Consider the following 23342-nt stretch of genomic DNA (forward strand, 5'->3'; position numbering starts at 1 on the left):
AATTAACATATAAATTCATGAAAGTAATTATTAAATAAATAAAATGTTATTAACTTTAGATATATTTAAAATATGATAGAATAACTTTTAACCCAAATTTACAACATTTGAACTGTTTGTCAAATTTTGATTTACTGGTATGTATATGTATATGGTCAAAAAGCACTATAAAAGTAACATATTGTATTGATGATTTTTTTTTTTTTTTGCAATTTACAAAAGCTATAAATGTCAAAAATATTTTCTTTTTTCACTTGATCTAAAATACTACACAATTGTAAAATAATGTACACAGAAAAACATACATAGTCAATGTACGTACGTTATGAATGGTGTTATTTTACACTCAAATTGGATAGTTCATATGAAATTGTACTAGGAATAAACCATTTCGTCTAGTTTAAAGATAGTTCTTTCACATTTTTTAATAAAATTCTTTTTAACAAAACTTGGATAAAAAAAACTTGTTTTATCAATTTCTTGGAAATCATATTTTGTAGTTCAAAAATAAATAAATAGTGAACTACTTAGCTCAGTCTATACTGTGTGTCTTGCTTTTGTGCGAAGATAGTGTGGTTCAATTTCGTTGCGCTAGACCATGTAAGTTTTCCCGTTCTCTATGGCATAAGCAATAGCTTATAGAGACAGTGTTAAATGTATATAAATAATAATAAAATAAAAATAGACAAACTTTACCAATATTTTATTAGGAATGGTTGAATCGATTCGTTTTATCCCCGAGGATAATAATACTTCCTCGGCTCCCCTGCCAGTCGTAAGAGAAGACTTATGAGGTTATGTCAGATCGACAGCCGATGTAAAATTTTGTCAAAAAGTATGAGAAGTCCTGAATTGAACTTAGGCGGATTTTCCCATCTCGTATGTACTCGGAGACAACAGGTAAGATGAAATAAAGTAGTTAAAGACGGAAAAGGCCCAAAGAATATAGTGTAGATACCAGCGGGATAAATTGTGCGATAGCTGTTTCACCAATTATGTGTACAGGTCAATTCAATGCTCGTAGTGTCAATTATGTAGAGACCTCATCACTCAAATCGAGGCTGGACTCGTGTACAAGGGAAAAAGATAGATATAAAGTAAGAATGGGTACGTGGGATGTTTGAACGTTAACTGGTGGAAGTAGAGAATTTGTTGAAGTATTGAAAAGGAGAAGATAGGATCGTTTAGTTTTAATCACATTTGGATTACTTATGTACAATTTCATTGACAATTATACTTTTAAAACTAATAAAAAGAGAATACTTGTTATAAGCTATGATCTATAACACTGTTGTCATTTTTAAATGTCACTGATTTCCCTGAAAAATATTCAGATAAAAATTGCATTTAGTAATGTGAACAAATACTAGTGACATTAAAACTTTAATCGTTCTAATTTTTGTACTATTGAAAAACTTAACACTTAGTTTTTATGAAATATAAGTGTACGCGCCGAATTAGGTACGAACGCTATTAATTAAAACTTTACACTTAGATAATATTCTATAAAATGTCAAGTTGCGTTAGGACAATGCGTAAAAAAGAATATTAAGTGAAGGTCGTGTCTTAATTACTTTCATCAACATAGTCATCTTTTATTATCAGTTTACGGTATTCTAACAATTCGTCAACAATAGCGCAGTGACATAAGTACTTACAAATATATCATATTCTGCTAAAATGAAGTGCCACAATGTTCAATTATGTAATGTTAGAGTTAATCAAATGAATTAATTGACTCGAGTGTAAAAGAGCGAGTTTAAGAGACAGAATAAAAGTCATGATAATTATGACTAATTGAAATTTAAAAGCTGTTTACAACAAATGTATATTTATAAAATGATAATTTTATCACGAACCAATTATTTAATCGAAGAATATAAATATTGATAATTATTTTTCGTTTTCTTCTAATAATAAGAAAACATTTAGGCATATATAAAATATGTGTATATATATTTTTTAAATTTAAAAATAAACATTTTTTCTTGCAGACAATTGTAATGAGTAGATAACAGTTTTAAGACAAATTCTCATTGAGTTACAAGCATTTTAATACATAGAGTCGGTATGTAGCACAGGAGAGTGAATGCAACCCGCACTGATGTACGCATTCCATACCCACTCAATCTATTAAAATGCTTGTAACTCTATGAGTATTGTCTTTTTTAAAATTGTAATCGATCCACTGCAATTTTTTTGTAAGAAAAGGGCTAAGATTTATTTATTTTTAAACAGAAAATAAGCTTTGTACGTAGTCTAATAAGGAAATGATTATAAAAATAAAAAAATATCAACGAAACGATAATTGGGTCAAAAGTAATAAGCCTTATCCGTTAGGTATGAGACATTCCATGTGTATAAATTTGATAAATGCAGTTTTTTTAAGTATGTTGAATGTAAGGAGATGGTATTTCCTTGTTTATTTGTCCTGTAGACAACAAGTTAAATCGACTTATTTCTTTTTCGTATAAAAAATATCGAGCAAATTTTATAAGACTGCCGTCTCTGTTTGTTTGTTGTACTGAACTTTTACGAAGAGATAACGGTAGGTCTTATAAATTTGCCATATTTACTCAGCAAAAAACTGTTACATCTAAAAGTTTTATTTTTTTCTTATTTCTCCTGTTTAAGATTTTGTCGTGGAAAGGGTTTTCACATTATTGCTATGGTAACAATTTCAAAAGAAACCCACAGTCGTCTTGTTTTTATTGGAAATATCAGACAATATTTATTCAAAATTCATCCACATCAGACGCAATGTAAACGACAGGCGGTTATGTAGTTCACAAAAGTAACGATGAGGAAAATCAATGTCACAGAATTAGTATCCAATTTAAGTTATTACGAGGGCAATAAATTTATATGTCATTTTAAAGTTTTGCTGAAGTATAAAAAACCTTTTTCACATATACTAGTTTATAGTTAATACGCTCCTTTTACTTAAATTGAAATACTAATACAAAGTGCTGAACTGCAAACGTTTTCGCGCCTTCGTTTTTCTTGCTTAATGCGCTCTGTTGTAGGTTTAGACATGTTTAGAACTTATTGCTGAATTTTATGGATATACTCACAAATGCGAGTGAACAACATTAAACTGCTTAAATTGTATAAAGCAAAATCCGACATTGTCTTAACCACAACATTTTTTGATGTTTGAATCTCGCGTACAAACTAATACAGAGTTATGTTATGCTTTTGTGTGTAGCACATCACGATATAAAAATCTTAGCATAACGTTATTATTATTTTTATGATCCAAGTTGCCGAGGGATTCAACTGGTGAATATGAAGTTAACATTTAATTTGTTTTCGTAGCTTTGTTGTTCATAACAATAAAAAAAACTAAATTTATTTGGCGAGTAATAAATTAAGGTAAATAAATGTTGTATAAGTGTCAGCAATGAAAAACAAATAAACCGCCGTTAATAACGAGGACTGGAAGAAGTTGTTTGTGTCTCATTTGCCAAAGAACTTGATTGTACAGTGTAAACTATAAAACTGTCAGTGGTCAGAAATTCAGCGTTCGTTCTTCACGGCCCATCGAGTCGAATGATGAAGTTTTGGAAACTCATTGGTAAAGTGGTATTCAACGTGTTATTAAATGTCCAACTATTTTTGTTAATATCCACAGAATTCACAGTGCGTTCAAAATCTATTGTAAATGGTATTGATAAATCGATGATAAATGTTAAAAAAACTATGATGACAACGGATATATTAACCATGAAAATGACGGTCCAGACGAAAAGGTATTGTTTTTAAATAAGTATTAACACATCCGCAGATATATGGTACATTTGTAACGATAAAGATAAAAAATGTCGGATAGATTATAACATTGTCGAATTACTTTCGACTGAGATAGCAATTTAATCTTTTGTTTTTAGAACAATACATTGGTCAATGAATGTTTAATAGAATGTTTTATCGTAACGAGTGCGCGTCCGACAGAATATTCAACACCGATTTATTGTCGGTACCTGAATATTTATATAATCCAAGTACGAGTAATGAGTGCAGAGCAATCCGTCAGATGATCCAGTCTGCGTTCTACTTATTATGGTATTCCACTAGTCCGGACAATCATCCCTAGTAAGTAATTATAGAGTTTGTGCTGTAACGGCTGTTTAAGCCTGTAGTTCTTTGTCCTCTGAACCGCAACAAGGGATTGTTCCCTTTGTCACTTATCTGTCGTGAAATGATCGGCTTACATCATCGGCATGTCGTTACGCTAAGGCTTACTGAACAAAGCAGCATACATATCAATACCAAAACAGAGAAGACTGTGTTTAAATAGAATAAAGGACCAGTCTGAAGCCAGTTTAACAAACAGCCGTGTTGTTTTTGTAATTTATTTTCGTTCTTCATCTGTACGCAAAACAAAGATAAAAAGCTCGAATATTATTTATTTAAAATAAGTTTATTATTACAATGGCAATTATGAAATCATGTTTGTTTTGGATAAATAGGCATTGGCGTTTTATAGATTGTCTTCGGATATTGAATGTTTTGTATTGCTTAGTGGCATTAAAGTTTTAATCATACCCTCGGGAGGATATGGTTGAAGATATCCAGAGAATTATTATCTTGTCTTTAAACTTAATTTTTACTATAGGCGGCACTGGTTAGAAAATAACACGGTATTCTATTAAGATACTACAAAGCCGCACAGATTCAGCAAGAAAGTTTCCTTAGTGAATCAACAATGCTTTATAGGTGTGTTTGATGTACTTGGTGTCACTATCAAACACGAGCTTAAACTCATCGAATACATTATTATACGTAAGCTAATTAAATATTATCCGGAGGGTAATTATTTTTAATATATGCGAGTTCAAAGTTTTGATAGTCAACTCGTTTGAATCATGTGAATCACATTTTTTGTCGAATAATAGAATATTAAAAGTGCGTTCGTATAATAGTATTAATATAAAACATGAATAGGACAGAATAATACAAGTATTAAAAGAAAATAACAATAGCCTGATTATCCATAAGCCAGTATATTGTTTGATTGTCGAACTTTTCAGATTATTAGGTTTTGTGTGCATAAAATTTGTGGCTAATTGGCTTTGAAATATTTAATCATGAATTCTATTAAAATCTTGAATTTTATTTGAAAATAATGACATTATGTAACCAACTTTAATTTCATCTCTTTATGATAATTAAAATAACAATAAACATTTTTAAGAATCGTTTGATGTGGTTTAAACTATTATGAACATTAATATTTTAAACAGTTTTGACAAAAGAATCTAGCAAATAAAAAGGTCGCTATTTTTTTAAATTCTATGATATTGTACCTAATTAAGAAAATGATTGACAATACAGGATTATTAACGTTTGGAGATCCATAACTCTTTTTAAAATAATTTTTTTTTTCAATTTTCAGAAGACAACGTTTAGCTAATTTTTATAAAAAAAAACTGTCACTTGGTTTTTAAATTTAATTAATTTTTGTATGTTCAAATTTAATATGATAAATAATATTGTAAATTTACATTTTATAACTTCAGCCGTTTCTGAAATTATCGGTTCAGTTATAACATTCAATACACTAATTAAGAACAAATTCTTTTTTTTTTTTAAATCATCAAATTTATTGAAAAAAATTAATTTTTTATATTTTAGAATATATTATTTATTTATTGTGTAGCGAGTAAGGACGTATAATATAAATATTTTATGTATTATATTATTTTAATAATATCCATTTCTTAAGCTTATCAAAATATCGTATATGTTTATCAAATAAAATAAGTGATAGTTAAATATCAGTTTTTATAATAAAATAACAAGTTAAGTTACTTGTGTTTTAACGAACTTTTTCATTTACTTGTTCTCATTAATCTCACTTATATCTTGTAAAGTAACGTTTAATAAATGATTCGAGGATTCGATTGCTTATGTGAACTTTAGTAAATATCTTGGTCTGTCTATTCATAACTAATAATATATAAAAACATAATTAATTAGTGAAGTATGTTGCTGAGTTATAAGTAAACTACATGAATATTTTATTTTTTATATAGAAAAAATAAGATTAACAATAGAAATGTTTGTTCTATTCGAATTATTCATACCTTGCAAATTAAATGTTAGCATATTATTAGTACCAGTATCATTTTAACAGTTTAAAAATCTATAAAAAAAATATTTGAGGTATAAAATAACATTCACATACCACATGTTTTTCTTTGAAGATTTAAATTCAACTTGATAAATAATTTGCAGTGTCTTTTTTCTTCGTAGAAACATTTAGATATTTTATGGACTCGAAGGACTTTCATATTTCCAATAACTTAATACGTTTCATAGTTCAAAAGAAATTAATAATTTTAAACTACGTTAGTCGTATGTTTAGTTTAAGTGGTTTCGCCTTTTAAGGTAGATGAAGTAAAAGACGGTAAAATATCTGCTCATAGAATATAATTCATCGTCACTTAAGCTGCAGTCCATCAATTACCATTGCTTTCACTACAGTACCACAGGATTGAGCAAATGAAAACTTCTCTTGTTAAATTGATCGATGTTGCAAAGTTTTAGGCAGAAAATTTCGAATCCTGACTGAAATGTCCTAACTACCAGAAGTTTCCGGTTGTAGTTTATAGAAATCCATACAACGTTCAATTGAATAACAGACCTTAAGTGCTCAATGAGGTAATAATCGAATGTCGGCAAATACCGACAATTAGTGGCATATTATCAGCGTTTTGAAAATCTTTACAGTTGATTGTACACATTGTACGGAAAGTTTTATTTGAAGCTTTAAATACTGTTATTGCGGTGTTTATATTTCATCGTGTTTTAGCTTATCTTATTTATTTCGTGATTTATTCAATCAAAATCTACAATAGTTCTGTTTGCAATTTTTTAATGAAAACAAAGGGCAGTACTCTAGATGACAGAGGTAAACGTTTTCGATAGACATCATTCAGAAAGCAAATTACACAAGACCGGCAATATCTTTACACTTGGCAATATAAATGACACCAATGAAAACAATTGTTCCCTCTCAGAAAATATATGCACTCCAAATAGACAATACCGAAGCAAGGATATCTAAGTGGCTGTAAAAAGGCCATTGTCTACGTTGACTATTGAAGTTACTACAACAATGTATTTTTGAAAGGGCATAATATATTATCTCCAATTATGAATTTATTTTTTATATATGTATTTTTTTAATTATAATACATACAATAACTATTGTACGTAATATGTATTTGTTTTTGGGAGGTTATTATTTGTATATTCCTAATTAGAATTTTAATTGGGTTTATTCAGCCACGACGTTGAACCATGCAAACGAACATTGTTTATTGTCCCTAAGGCGAGTACGTTTTTACTACAGTGTAAAAAATAAAGAAAAATTGTAATTTGATTTGTTGAACCGATCGCGTACACTTTTACAGTTGTATCTTTTCCGTTGTTATGATTAAACATATGAAATTAGCACATTTGTCATTGACGATATTATTTCTCTTTAATGCAATGAAATTTTGGTGTACATGGAAGTGAATAGGTTATTAATAAAATTATTACATCAAAATAGATATTAAATTAAAATGTTGTCAGTGATATTTCAATCCATGCAATATTTTTCAGTAATTTTATTATTTAATGCAAGTTATATCAGTTTGATGGCATGCAAGTCACATGACTCCACAAATGTCAACATTTCGAGATAGAATGTTTTATTAATTGTGTTTTCAGTAGATCAGATTTGCAAAATAAAAATGTTTTTACAGAACAGCAACAATAAATGATGTTATTATTTTATAATTTTATAATATAGAATCCAACTATCGGCGATTGCGGTATGTTGTAAATTTTATGTCGTATTAGTAAAGATCGAGAATAGTTTTCATCGAGTCATATAAAATAAATAATGATTTCCAAAATGGCATGGAATTTTATTTATTTCATATAGAAAAATACGATAAAATATATAAGATTTATTCGTTGTAGAACTCACGACGATATTATAATTTTAAAAACTTTAAAAATGTTTAATTAAAAATAACAAACAAATATTGTTTTAAAAGTATCTATTTAAAATGCTCATGTTTTTCTTCGAGTAACGTCAAAAATTACTCCGAATAACTTCACAGTAACATTAACTTGGACTTATTTTTTTTTTTAACGAAACATACGCATAGATCACTCGTGTATTTAGCTGCAAAGCTACGAAAAATTGGCGATGACTATAAAAGGGTATACCTGGAGACTCGTGTGGTTTTATCCTGGGACCTATATAACCCGAAATAATTCACGTGCCGTCAACTCCTCTGTTAGTTACCCATTCCATGGTCCATGTAGAATGTTCAAACCAATGGTGATGTGTTAAAAGTCAGTAAATCAACATTTACTATTGCAAACGCGATATTCGGTGGACCTTACCTCACGAAATTGAGTTTCTACGACGGAAATTAACGATTGGTAAATATTTTACGAATGATTTATACCTTTTATACGTATTTTTAGGTATTGAAAGAATAAAAAATGCCTTAAAACATAGTAACGGATATTTGAAATTAATATACTCGAAAATCCTATTTCTTAGAAAGGTATTTTAAGACATTTTGCAAGAAAATATCATGATTTAAAATCATCTTCTAAATATTTATAAAAGGTTTTTCGAATTACTGTGAATCGTCTTTCTTTTTTTTTTTTTTACCATTATCCTCATACCGTAATAAAATATAATAATAAACACAGCACTGGATGGTCATATAACAGCATAAAACAAAATAATAATAATCATGTACAATATGTTTAAATGCATTTTCGAAATTCTGGATTCCAAAATTCTGGTAAAAAAAAGCTATGAAATAAAAATTAGATAAGTGGACAAAAGCATATCATTTTTCCTGTTAAATAAAATATGTACAGCAACTGACGTAGACAGCTTTTGTTTGCAGTCTATTAAGTTAGTAAAAATCAGGATAAATAATAAGCTATTAGTTCGAAAAATAAATTGTATAACAGGAGGCAGGGTGATTTTTAATTAAAATTATTAATTTACTGGGGTTCAGTATGCGTAATGAAAATAAATACAATTTCATATGACAAAAACGAGATAAAAAGTTGGTCAAGTGTAATATTTACATTATCTTTTTTATTGTAATATGACATGTTATACTTACATTTTTGTCTATTATAGTTTTGTCAGCGTTTAATGTGTTCACTCTTTCTGGTTTTTAAGTAGCAATCTTTTTTCTGAAAATATTGAATGAAAATTATTATTACAATAAAAAAATAGTAAATAGAACTTATAATTTACATTTTGGTTAAATGTTTTTACCTTTTATTCGGACTTACATCGAAAATAATTACCATTTCTAATTACTTTAAATTGATTGAAGTAGAACGTTTTTTTTTTTTTTGCAGAAACGTCCCTAATATTCAATACCCAGTGATTTCCCACGAGGCATCTTGAATTAGATTTATTATTAAAATACATTTTGTTAACTTTATTTAAATTTCAAAGGAATCAGTTAATAAAGAAAATATGAATTAATTTGTCAGAGCATCGTGCTTTATACTTATCCATAAAAGACTAATAATTTAATCAATAAATTTCCTTAAGTTATTTATAATCATTAAAATGAACTAAAAAAAAATATGATTAAAAAGATTTGCAAGAAAATGAGAACTTTCGAATGCGTTATGTCTAAGTGGCTAAGTGTCAATTTTGCAATTCTTTGAGCAGTAGATAGTATTAACAAATTTCAAATACTATAATTAATTGCTCGTTGCTATCCAAGTAGTATAATAAAACATAGAAAGTGAGTCATCAAAGTGAAAAACTAATTGAAGTGAAAATTCTCTTAGCAATTAATTCATATCAACAATTTTAGCTTCGATGCGAAGCCGAGAAGGTATTAATTTTACTATGTGTTTTTTTTATATTTTTTTGTGTCTGTTACCACTTTTTTCATCTCTCACGAACCGATTTCTTTCATCGATATGTCAAAAGATCACGAATTGTATCTAATCAAAAAATTACCCTCTAAAATTGAAAAAATTTCCCTCGTTCTCCGTAAATGAGGGAAATCTCTAAAAGAATTACAATTATAAAATCGTTAATTTTCGAAATTATTTCAATTTTTTTTACTTAAAACTACCATAACTTTTTCAAAAATGACCATATCAATATAGTTTTTTTTTTATGTCTTTACCTATCATTTGATATATTTTTTTATATATATCTGACCCTTGACCTGCCACTGAGGGGGATTCAAAATGACAACATTTTCAAAAAAAATTAACTTTTTCAACCTAATATTTGAAAGTGTTCCGGAAATACTGACACTTTTATATATACTTTAAATTAAAGCTTATATAATATAATATATTACGGAAACAAAAAATTCGGGCTTTATTTTGTCTTCATGGTGAAAATGGACGCTGTATGCTATATTTGTGTTAAAATTCTCGATTTTATATTTTACATTTTAACTTTAAAATAATATAACTTTTTGAAAAATGTATAGATCATTGTATTTTTTTTAAGATAAGTACTATTTATATTCATCTTTTATGCGACATATTTTTTTTTCAAATTGGACCATTACTCTATATACAGGGGGGTTCAAAACTTAAAAATGCATATAGAAAAATTAACTTTTTCTACTTAAATTTTAAAAGTGTTCTGGACTTACTGACACTTTAATATATGTCTTAAATTAAAGCTTATGTAACTAATACTAATACCTATGTACTTGAATATGAAAAAGAAAACTTTCCGACTTTATTTTGTTTTAATGGTGAAAACGGACATCAAATTTAATAAAAAAATTCTTTTTTATATTTTTAATTTTGTAATGCTATAACTTTTTAAAAAATATATGGATCAATACAATTTTTTTATGATAAATACTATTTATATACCTCTTTTATTCAAAATACTTTTTTTTTAAATAAAACCATTTCCCTTTATATATTTATTCATATATTACACTTATAAATCATAAAACTTATAATCAGGATATAAATAAGGAAATAGGAGATCATGTAGTTTTTGGAATAATCCATCAATTTTTTAAAATTTAACACTATCTGCAGATTTGAATTGAAGCTTTTTTATGATAGTGATTTTAATCGCTCTCAGATATCATTATACTTGACCCAACTGTAGTACGTATCCACTGTGCCGCGACCCCACTGTACTGGTTTTTTTTTTAATCATTGATAAAAGAGTAGAATTTGAAGAATATGTTAGTTTATTTTTTCTTACTTACTACATTTCACTCGTAACATAATGTAATAAATTAACTAATTACTATTTTAAAGCGCAAAACTTGTTAAATTAAAATAAAAAACCTGAACTATTCTCTGAGGCACATTAGGTTTACTCAACACAAATTCTATATTATACTACTAAAAATAATGGGACTTGTGGGATTTTTTTAAGATTTATGAGTAATATTTTTAAATTATGGTTATATATTTGAGCCTTGCTCTTGTTAAGTAAAATATGATATATGAAGAATACTTGATCTCAAAAATAAAGTTATAGATATTAGATGACATCTAAAACTTAGAATTAATAATTTTTCAATTACCAACTATAACTTAAATAATCAACCACTACCTTATGTTTAAAAATTGGATCTAAATGATGTATATTTGAAAATATAATAAAGTTACATCTAACTAAAAAATTCACTAACTTTACAATGAAAAAAGGTCATTATCCTAAGTGTATTACTTATAATATCTAAATTATTATGAAAATATATATTTTTAAAATTTAAATTCTCCTATTACAAAATAGAAATAATTAAATAAATTTAACAAAACTCTTTGATATGTTTAATCGGTTTAGCAAATAATTAAAATTTAAACTAAAATTATTATACTGTACATATTACAATAATTATGTATAACTTAATTGATAATCAGCAAGATGTCTTTGAGTTTTGTTTGATATTTTTTCTTTTATTTTGGCAGTAAATTTATTTAAATTAAACATTTTTCAATTATAACCAATCTTGAGAATATTTTTGATTTTAAAATCTAGAAAGAATAAATAGTGAGGTAGATTTGCAATGAACTATATCATTCTTTCTGGAATCAATTTTACTGAATATAACAATTGGATTTTAAAATATAATTAGTTTGAAGAATTGTATGAACAGTTATAAATAAGTTATTATGAAAGTTCTAGATAAAGTGGTTTGAATTGAAATGTAAGAAGTAATAAAACAATTTTATATTCTACGAATTTCAACTTAAGTTTATCAATTCACTGAATACTGTTTGAAATATTTAATTAAAATTTCATTACATTTAAATTCTTTAGTAAGTAAAATATTATGAACTAATTTCACAAGAATAACAGTAATTTATTTTATGAAACGGATCATCGTTTTTTGTACTTAATATACAAATGCAATTCTTCGTAAACAAAGTATTTCTACTGCACTTATACATACACATATTCATAAAAAAAATAGATTTTATTTTATAATTTTTAAATGAATTTATGTTACTGGCATGTGAATAATACAGATGAGAATTTGTTAACGCTAATTTTTTGTTTACATAATAATACAAAAACACCCTTGGGGGTCAACTTGGGGGTGCATTCCCTGAAACAAATAATGTTATTCAAACTAAAATCGGTGTGATATTTACAATGGTATACTATTTAGCTGCATGTAATTACATCATGTACACTATTGGTTTTGCAACATAAAAATAGTTTCTTATAATTTTATTCAACAAATTTCTATTAAGTAAAATTAAAACTATATTAAAAATATTATTAATTTAAAAAAACTAAAAAATATTAAACTCAAAGCCACAAAAAATTAATGAAAATTTCTATTACCTCTTTTTTGTTAATTCCATTCATTTATAACTATAAGCATAAGCAATAAAATATTTAACTAGTTTTAAAAATAAACGTTTTTAATTATATTTTTATAAATATTTTATAGAATATATAAACTATTAGAAAATGTTTTGATAAAAAAATAATATAATGAAGAGCATTTTATAAGATTTTAATGAATTTATATTCATCGGTATTTTAAATATTAAGTCAAATTTAACAATAACTAGAAAAAACAATAAATAAAAAAAGTTCCTGAGATTATTAAATACATGAAAGATAAATATAGTGAAATAATTACGATAATAAACATTTAAATACACATTAGTCATCGTAGTTCTGAAGACAAGTTTTTTTTTATCGAACAGGCAGAACAAATCATTTCTTTTTAATTTTACCTAGTGTTATAGTTTATATGGTTTAAACAAACCATATAAACTAAGCATTAAATTGTGAATTGTTTCAATAGGATTTTTATAAATAAAAAAAAAATTGAATCATACTAAATGTTAGTACTTAAATATTTTATTACAAAACAAATTATTAACTAATTAACATAAATTTTATCTTCGTTTCAAAATATACTTATACAAATAAAGCACTGAAAAAAAAATAATAACAAAACAACTAATATATTAATTTTTTTTTATAGTATTAATATATACAAATATAAACTAGTTACTTTCAAAATGCATTGTATTTAAACTTCTTAAAGTTAATAATTAAACGACATAGTAATAAATACTTAATTCCTTATTGATTCTTTGAATTTAATTAAAATTTGATTGTTTAAAAAAATCTTAAATTTACCAATGTATTCAGGAATTATTTTGGGTTATTTACTTAGTAAAAAAGAAATCAATATATAAGCATCTTCATAGAGTGTAATATTAATCGGATTTAACCATCTTTATCACTTATTTGTTTTTATATAAAATAATGTCAAAGTTTCTTTAGAAGCTGCGTGTTTGTTTAATTTATAAGTTTTTAGACTGCTGTCATCTCTGCATTTATACATTTTTGGTTAGGTTATTTATAACACCTATATTTTAATAACATTATACTTGATCGAGAAACAAACTTGAGTATTCGGAAAATTCCGAACAAGAATGAAACAAAATAAACTACAAACATTTATTATTATGAACTCAAAATGAAATCATTGAACCATAACATTTTGATAAAAATATCAAATGTATAAAAGAGTACAATGTATAATATTCAATTTAGTCGGAAAATCGTTTCAGTTCTGTCTAAACAGCATAATAAAATACTCGGGTACTTCTATTTGACTGGTAATCAAAGAATATGATAAATTTGTAATAAAATAATAATATTTTATAAGTGTCAGCGTTTTCAAAAATTGAATCTTTTGTTAAACGTAAACATTTAAAAATACATAGAGTTTTTTATTTGAATAAATATTAATAAACTTTCCCTGTGAATAGAGGTTAAGAATACATTTTCGTCTCCCTGCTAGTTGTAAGAGACGACTAATGAGGTTACGTCAGATCGACAGCCGGTGTAAAATTTTGTCAAAAAATATGAGAAGCGCTGAACAGATTTAGGTGGATTGTCTTGGGGACAACAGGTGAGTTGGAGGAAATAAAGAAGTTAAAGACGGAGAAGGCTTAAAGCATAAAGTGTTTTTTTTATCAATTTGCAAATTTGAAAACATCATTATAATTATAATAGATAATTTTATGACGATTTAAAAAAATTTATTTTTGAGATTGAACTTTTTAAATTATTATTAACAATAAATTTACAAGAAAATATCAAAATTTCATAAAATTACATTTTTTTTGAATTCATATTGTAATAAATCATTTTAATAGAAATATTAATAATCACTTTTAGTTAACCATTGGCAATTAAAAAAAAAAACCCAGTACAGTGGGGTGGCGGCACAGTGGGGTCGTGGCATAGTTGGGTCCAGTATAGATATTGTTCATTTATAAAGAATCAGATGATTTTTTTTCAAAATTATATATCGGTAAGTCTAAATAAATACAATTTTTGATCTTTTGATGTAAAATAAAATGTATCATAGTACTATACTATTCACCTTCTGCTTTGAATAGACACTAAAAATTAAATATGTATCTAAACAAAAACAGCATGTATTTTAATAACAGTAACCATTTAACACATAAGATGAATCGTCAAGAAATTTTTTTTAACATACAATAAGTAACATAGGTTTAGTTTAACATATGTTTAAAAAACGTAGTATTCCTGGAACATTTTCAAAAATTAAGTTGTTAAGGTGAACTTTTAACGATAAAGTAGTGATTATAAACTCCGCCCCAATAGGTTAGTTATGGGTCAGATTTTTAATAAATATATAGCTAAAAAAAGGGAATTATAAAAATAGGTATTTATAAAAAAAGTTTATTTAATTCATTCATTTTTTAAAAAGTCATGACTGATTTAAGTGAAAGAAATGTGCAAAATTTATCGATTTTTAAAATAGTAATTTTTTGGGGAATTTCCAACATTTATAAGGAACGAGAAAAAATTTTTCTATTTTTGAGTATAACATCCTCAACTGCCTACGATTTTTAATATTTTGACGTATCATTGAAAAAAATTGGTCCCATAAGAGTTTAAAAAAAGTAATGAAAAAAGTAAAAAATAAATATATCATGGTAAAAGTAGTACCTTCTCATCTTCGCATCGAGGCTAAAATGACATTTATAAGCTCTTAAGTTAAATAAAATGCAATAGCGTCGTATTTAATCTGTCGTCTATCTATTTTTATTAATGCAATTCTGAAAAATCTTAATTAAATTTTTTAAATTACAGCTTTAAGTATTGTGAAGTTATACAAATTATTTTTGTCTCTACTATTTAATCTAATCCATTTTCATAAAAAAAATACGATTTTTGAACGACTAATCTGGAAAGTAAGTGCCCCACGTCTTCATTTTCGTTTCTAACGAAAAAAATTCATCAACTATTATTGATTGCCTTAATATTGTCTTTTATCGATTATAGTATTCTTTTAATTCATTTAAGATAATATTTTTTTTGTAAATTCGATAATGATATCAATAAGTCCAGATAATTTGACACGAATATTTGTTCAATTATTTAGTAATGATAAGAGTAATTTAATCTCTTATTAAATGTATTTTGGTGAGAAAAATTTAATAAATAATCTAAAATTATTTTTAACCAATATCTTAAAGTAAATGTAATAATATTTTTATTTATTAAATCTATTTAGATATTGAATGCTTTACTGATAATATTATTAGTTTCTATGATTGCAAGAAATTTTTATCATTATAATTTTACATTATTTTTTGTAGAAAACTTTCTATTAAATTCAAATATATATTATTAACTGCCTACTACTTACTATTCATTTTTAATTAATATTTACTTTGTCATAAATGTTTTATGATTTTACAATATAAAAACTAAAAAGCTCTAGTTTTTACACCTATTACTTAGTAATAACCTCAACATTTTTTTCAATAATAACTGTAATATACGATGATTCATTTATAAATCTCATAAATAAATATTTATAAATCTCAGTTCAAAATAAATACAATGCATCAAATTAATTTTTTTTTTCCTAAACTTTATAAATTTTAAAATATAATCGTAAAAATGTCGTTGTTAAAAAATACCTTTAGTTAATCTGCAATAATTAATGTATTAAAGAAAGTAAGACATTCATTTTTTTTTTTTTTTAATTAACAGTGCTAATAAAATTTTAAATGAAATATTCTCATTTTACTAATCTAAAAATAATATCAAAGACTTTTACATACTCTGATTAAACAAGTATAAAATCAACAGGAAATTTGACTTTTTCTCTAACAAATTTACATAGTGAATATAAACTTTCTACAATATGATAATTTTTGTTGGTAATGACATATTTAACTAGACTGAGCTTCAAAATAATTCTAAATTTTCTTTGTTTTTAATAAAAATTGAATAATATTATACAGTGATTAAAATGTGTATCTTTAAACTTTAGGGGATTATTGTTCAAGTAAGAAAAATAAATTGTTTTCAATAATTTTATGAGATAACTAGGAATGAGATTTAATCAAAATCTCAATAATTACAATATATATATATATATATATATTAGTTTAATATGTCAACTACTATTTGTTTTAATTTTCTAAGTACTTCTTTAAATGGCATTTATTTTCTTTTATCATTAGTGACAACCGTTAAGACTAATGTTTAGAAGTTTAAATAAATTAGTACTATTCGATTATAGTTACAACATAAAGTGATTTATAAATGCATTGATTTTATTTTAAAGGTCTAATTTTAGATTCTTCAAAAAATAGAGAAACTAGTAAAAATTAAATGTTTTATCTTTTTAACTATGATTTTTTTTTGTAATGAACATATATAATAAAATATTTAACAAAAATATCTGATAATATTCCTTTTGTGTGTATCATGAAATTTCTAAGTTTAACCAAAGTAATATTTTATCTCCAATAATATTAAATATTACATTATTTATGATTATTATTCATCATTGAGGTTCTGTTCCTAAAATTTCTCTTATGGTATAGTTTATTAAGACGTAGTAAATCCAATCGATTCAACAGGTTTTTGCAAAAATATACTTTGTGAGGTAAAAGTGAGTAGAAAATAGATATGTATTGTATTTACAGAAAAGCAATAACAAACATATCATATCAAAAGGTATTCTGTGAAGTATAAAAATACTGAACTTTGTTGTGTAATTGCGCAAAAGTTACGGCAGACCTATGAAAGAGAGATAAAAGAAATAAGCAAGTGTCCGTCCCTAGAGACGCTAAGAATAATTCTTCTTTGAAATCTGTCATTTAAGGTTCACACAATCATTATCAACAAATGTGTCCTATTGACGTTCATTTATGGGTTGTCAAATTTTTCACTTATTTAACAGATAAACAAGATATATCCTGTTCTTTCAATTTTAACAGTAGTCTTATCTCAAATTAATCGTAAATATAGAAATGTTCCTATTTTATCAGAGTGCATAAAATATGTTTAGATATAATATAATTGATGTTGTTTTTTTTGTTAAATATTTGCATAAGATTGTTACTTGTATTTGCCATTGTCGAATGCATACTGAAATACAAATTTTATGATCAATATTTTTATACGACTCCGTACTATAAGTTTTTATTTTTTATATATTTTTTTTAGATTGACTATAATATAAGTAGATAGTTCAAGAGAAATTTTTTCTTTTAATAGATAATAAGGTACATTTTGGATAATACGGAAAATGTCAAAAAATTGAAGTAGATTATTAAGAAAATTGAATTGCAGCAATATATAAAATTTTCCATTTGAAAATATGAGATATTTGTAAGGTTTTAAGGATAGTGTCACTTAAAATATGGTTGGTTGGATCACAATGAGATGATAAAAATCTAGGGAACCAGAAAAATATAATACAACTGTATAATATACTTTTCTTTTGTAAAGCGAAATAAATGAAATATATCATAGCTTATGTGTATAACAACCATCTTAATAAAAACTAAATAATCTAACTATGCGTAGTTAACATCTTCCAAAAATTCAAAATAACATAATATTCCATTAGTATAGATTTCAAAGAAATTTTCAAAATAACCAATTAGTTTAAATTTTTTGCAAAATATTAATTGATAATACATAATGAGTTTAATTAATTTATATTAATAAATAATTACTTATTAAAAAAGCGGTATACGCCGTAATTTTTATAAGATATTTTCTAGAATTTTTATATTCAATTAATCTTTATATCTTCCATTTAAAGAGAATTTAAATATAAAGTTTGTGTCAGATGTAGTTTTATTACTGACGAAAATATGACTAAATCGTTGAGATCTGTTGAACATTTGCTCAGAAATAGAAGCTCACATTTCATTTTTTTTTTTAAATTAACACTTTAACATCCATTAATGTTAAATGTATTTTTCCATTAAGTTAAAAAAATGTTTAATTCTCTTGATTAACGACTTTTTTTTTATGAATAGTCTTTACGAGTTGGTTGTCATTTGCATTTTAATTGATTAATTTGACAAATAAAAACATTTATGATGTTAGAGAAGAAAATCTAAGAGTATATTCAAGTTGGTAACAAAAAAACTTGATGAGAAAATAAAAAAGGTTATTTACAATAAATATCTAAGAATAGCTATTCATTAGAGAAATAAAGACCCCTAACCTCTAAAATAAACCACTGACATTTCATATTTCAGTTTTTATTTAATTTTTAACTATTTCATATATTATGTTTCTTGCAAACAAAAAAACTGTTTACAACTACTTAGTGACAAAAATTTACAAAGTACAAAAAAATTAGCACTTGTATATATAATAACGTAATTAAGGAATACCGGGAAAATAAACTACATAATGTTTTTTCTAAAATAGTTCAGAATTAATTAACTATTAAATAATTAACAATACTTTTTTATTCAATTTATTTTGGCATAACTAAAATATGAACCCGATTCAAGTGAAATTGAATTTACAGTTCATGTTTAAAGTTAAGTTATTCTCCCCAGTTTCACCTAAGCCCGTTCGAAAAACTTGTACACATTAACCATTTGAATATTAATTATCTTGTCAAAATAGCTGAATAATATCTTGTAAAAAAACGCACGGAAAAGTTATTGGCCGTCGTCTTTTTCCGTTATTAAACCAAAAAAAAATTTTTGTGTGCAAATTTCAGAGTAAAAGTTTTATGGCCTTTATAAAACTTTTTAAAAGAAACCCGTATTTTAGGTTAGCACTTTAAAAATCTTTAACTATATTGTTCTAATATGTATAATGTTATTATTTTATTCCAGAAATAAAATAAATTTTTCAAAAAAATATTGTTACTCAAAATGTATTGTTGGTACTGCAGATAATTAATGTTTTATATACTCCGTTATTATTTTTAAATTCAAAATCTGACTACATTTATTTTAGTCTACATTTTATATAAAAATATCAATAACACAAAACAATATTAAATTGGTTTATTTGTTCAATTAGCTCATGTATTTTGATCATTATGTAAACAAAACTACTAGCAGACTCCAATTAGATATACTTAATGCGATAAAACATATCGATACTTGAATAATACTCTCTTTAAATCATCAAATGTCATACTATAATTGAGTTAAATTAGACTTCTATTGATAAGCACCATGACTTTACTTCCGATCAAAGGGAATATTAAATTATCTAGTAACTATTATTGTAGTTACATGAGTAATTATTAAGGTGAATGTTTGTCAGTACTCGGTAGATAACAGAGTTTTGCATGATGTAAGATAATTGGTTTCCTACCTTATTATGTTGAACTTAAACATTAAATAACTTACTGTTTGACATCATACTTTGAACAATGTCATCAATAAAAGATGTGTCAGCCATATAGTTATTCACGTTGCAAAAACTTAAATGTATTACCTTTCAAAATTTTGTGAAAGGTTGACAGCAGCTTTGCTTATACTATACATTATTATAGAGGAAATATGTAAAGTCGAATGAATACGAAAAAGCTTTTATACAACAATTACATGCTTATAAATAATTTGTATAAATATATTTCAAAGTTACCGTGTAAACAAATATGATGAATACAATAAGTTTTAGAAATTTTTACCAAGTTACTCAGTGAACTTTTTGATGCATTTCATTTGAATTACGTTGGACACATGCATGCTGGTTTTTTGTACAGATAGGTTTTTTGTGTCAGATAACAAATGATAAGGTAAAAGACTCTGAAGTTTTCCTGGAGAATAAGTTTAAAGTTGCGCATAAAAATACATGTTTATAGTACGTAAAATTTATTTTACTATATATTTTGCATATTAACTAGACGCCTGAGTGCCTTTGAGAAGATCCCATTTGGATATTTTAAACACTACTTGAACATTTTTCATTGTAAATATTTTATCAGTTACTTAAGAGTTAAGGATCCATCAGTGGTTACATGCTCAATGATATTCCTATAAATGTTCATAATTTATTATTGAAATAAAATAAACTTTTTTCCAAATAACCATATTCAATTATGAACTATTCTGATGTATGAGCATAACACTAAACAAATAACGAATGAAACTTCAATAAATTAAAATTATTTTTTATTTTATTGATTTTATATACCGCAAAATAGAACGCTGATGCTGGTGAACAATTTTAACAAATAAAACTACGAGAACCGTCAATTAATAAATTAATAGTTAAAGAATAACATATTTAAATATAAATATTTAAAGATCTAGCTTAAAATTTAATAAAAAATTTATGAAATTGATATCTTGTAAAACATCTGAAATGAAATATATTTTTGTATTGTTTTACTTAATTACTTAATTAGTATTCCTAATAGTATTATTATTAATATATTAATTACAATATCAATGAATTCTTAGACAATTGCTTTAATAATTAATAAAATCGATACATATAAAGCTAGGTACATATGTTTTTGATGATTTAGTCAAAAAAATAAAGCTACTTAAATGTAACGTTGTTACACTTATAGCCAATATAAAAATGATAACACTATTAGATATATAGTAGAAAGGTTTTGTGGAAGCTCATACATATTTAATTTAAAAACATTTAAAACATATCTAAACGATTTCTTAATAGTACTAGTAAATTTATAGAATTAAATATTTACTATTATCTATTGTTTTAAATGAAACTGAGTAAGTATTTATAGATCAAAGTTTTTTAACTAATGAGATATATCTTAAAAATACATGGATAATATTACACTACAAGTTATCTAGTTTTTAAATGTCATAAATAGATTAAACGAATGACATTAAATGTATTGTCACAGAAAAAAAGGTTCAGTATTTTTCATGTTCAATATAAGCTTGCTTTGGATAATAAGATACTATTGTCATCCGAATTTTGGGATAGGGCTTTGTAAAAGTATAATATAATGTTATACTATAATCGGATTTGAAGGTAAAACCGACGCGTAAATCGATAAGCTTTGGTCTTGAAACTTAATAACATTTATGTTTGAAATCGATACGTGTTATTTCATTAAAATATTACAAAAAATTAAACTTGAAAATTTTTAATAGTGTCAACCATACGCCGAATACAAACTTAGGAAGTACGCACACAAGACGACCTCATATGCTATTTATTATAATCTACGATTATTGTAAATTATTGTAAGCGTTCGTGAAAAGAATTATTGAATTAAATTAAGGTTTTACTATTATAAACCATGAGTGGTTTCTGATTCTTGTTGCTGATAATACATAATCAACATTTTCGAGTGACGGCACCCGCTTGCTTTTATTAATAACAGCAGAATGTACTATGCATTTGCTCCCTTGTGCTCGTTTCGTTTCGATCAGTCTACTAAGTTTCTACCAAAGGCAAAGAGAAAATCAAACAAATGATGCAATAACGAAATTCAACTTGACAGCTATGGCATCGGTCTCGATGGTTTTCACTTTAATAAGAAAACTTGACTCGTTAACTTGTATCCCTATATGATTATTCTCCAACATTTTTTTAGATCAAACACTGTGGATGTAATTAATTGAACCCTATAGCGTGCAAAAACTAATAACAACCTTACTATAGAACAAATTGATTGAGTAGCTCAATAAGTATGACCCTTGAATCGTTAAAAACTTAAAACGCCCTAACAATAAAATAATTATAATGGCCAAGTTTGAATGACACACTGTGGTTGACACACAAAACCAATATCAAACAGTCATCATGGAAGCACAATATAATTACTACTCTGTGATAATCAGGACTGGCGATTTAATAAATAAACAATGGAAATGTGATAAAAGTATAAAAAATTAAAGCCAATTGTAAATATATCAATATTGAATTAATATTAGTTGATTTATAATACTAATCTCGATCGCCTCCATATTTATCATGAAAAATGATTCTTGCTTTAACAATATGTTATGTGTACACGATTTACACTTTTTTTTATAAAAAATAATATTGTATTTATTAATGGTAGTACAAGTTATAAGCTTTTATAGGACTTATAAAAAAATGTTTACTAGTATTTTTAATTATTTTTACTTACAGGAATAAATGATTATTAAGACATTTTACTCGTTATTTTCATGAATTACTGTTTCCTTTTATTTTAGCAAGTTTTGATTGCTCTGAAAAAAAGGAAAAAAATTATTTAAAAGGATATTCGTGTTCGTATATAACTGAATGGATTTCATAATAGTTGTTAAGCAAATATGTGGTGGGTTATCGAGTCACAATACAAACTCGACGATACGCTGTCGAAAGATAGATAAAAACTTTTTGTATACAAGTTTTTTTTTTAAATAGCTTTCTTGCTGAATATACCTAAATGTTCACCAAAAATCTTCAAGGAGCAAAAACGATGTTAACAAAAAAGGTATTGGGATCAAAAATTAGCGCAAATACTAAAAGTTTAGAAACACAAAACGCCAAAACTTTGAAATTTTCTAAAAAAAAGGGATTTAAACGC

The 23342-nt window shown here is 25.4% G+C and overlaps 1 protein-coding gene across 8 annotated transcripts in view; it reads right to left on the reverse strand.

Annotated features, from left to right (window-relative positions):
• Positions 1-23342, reverse strand: part of LOC126906077 (uncharacterized) — a 177099-nt gene that overhangs the window by 89917 nt on the left and 63840 nt on the right. For 5 of the 8 annotated variants that reach the window (XR_007704181.1, XM_050686337.1, XM_050686332.1 and 2 more), the window contains 2 exons: positions 22920-23001; positions 9156-9228 (listed from right to left, as the gene is read on the reverse strand). Coding sequence is in view for 2 of the 8 variants with exons in the window: in XM_050686337.1 (XP_050542294.1) it covers positions 9156-9157 (2 nt within the window). In the remaining 6 variants the exon portion in view is untranslated. The remainder of the gene's footprint in view (positions 1-9155; positions 9229-22919; positions 23002-23342) is intronic. The other 3 variants (XM_050686338.1, XM_050686334.1, XM_050686335.1) reach the window with 1 other exon arrangement.

Source organism: Daktulosphaira vitifoliae, unplaced genomic scaffold, assembly GCF_025091365.1.
Source record: "Daktulosphaira vitifoliae isolate Bord-2020 unplaced genomic scaffold, ASM2509136v1 Scaffold_4, whole genome shotgun sequence".
In the NCBI taxonomy this organism is placed as follows: Eukaryota; Metazoa; Arthropoda; class Insecta; order Hemiptera; family Phylloxeridae; genus Daktulosphaira; species Daktulosphaira vitifoliae.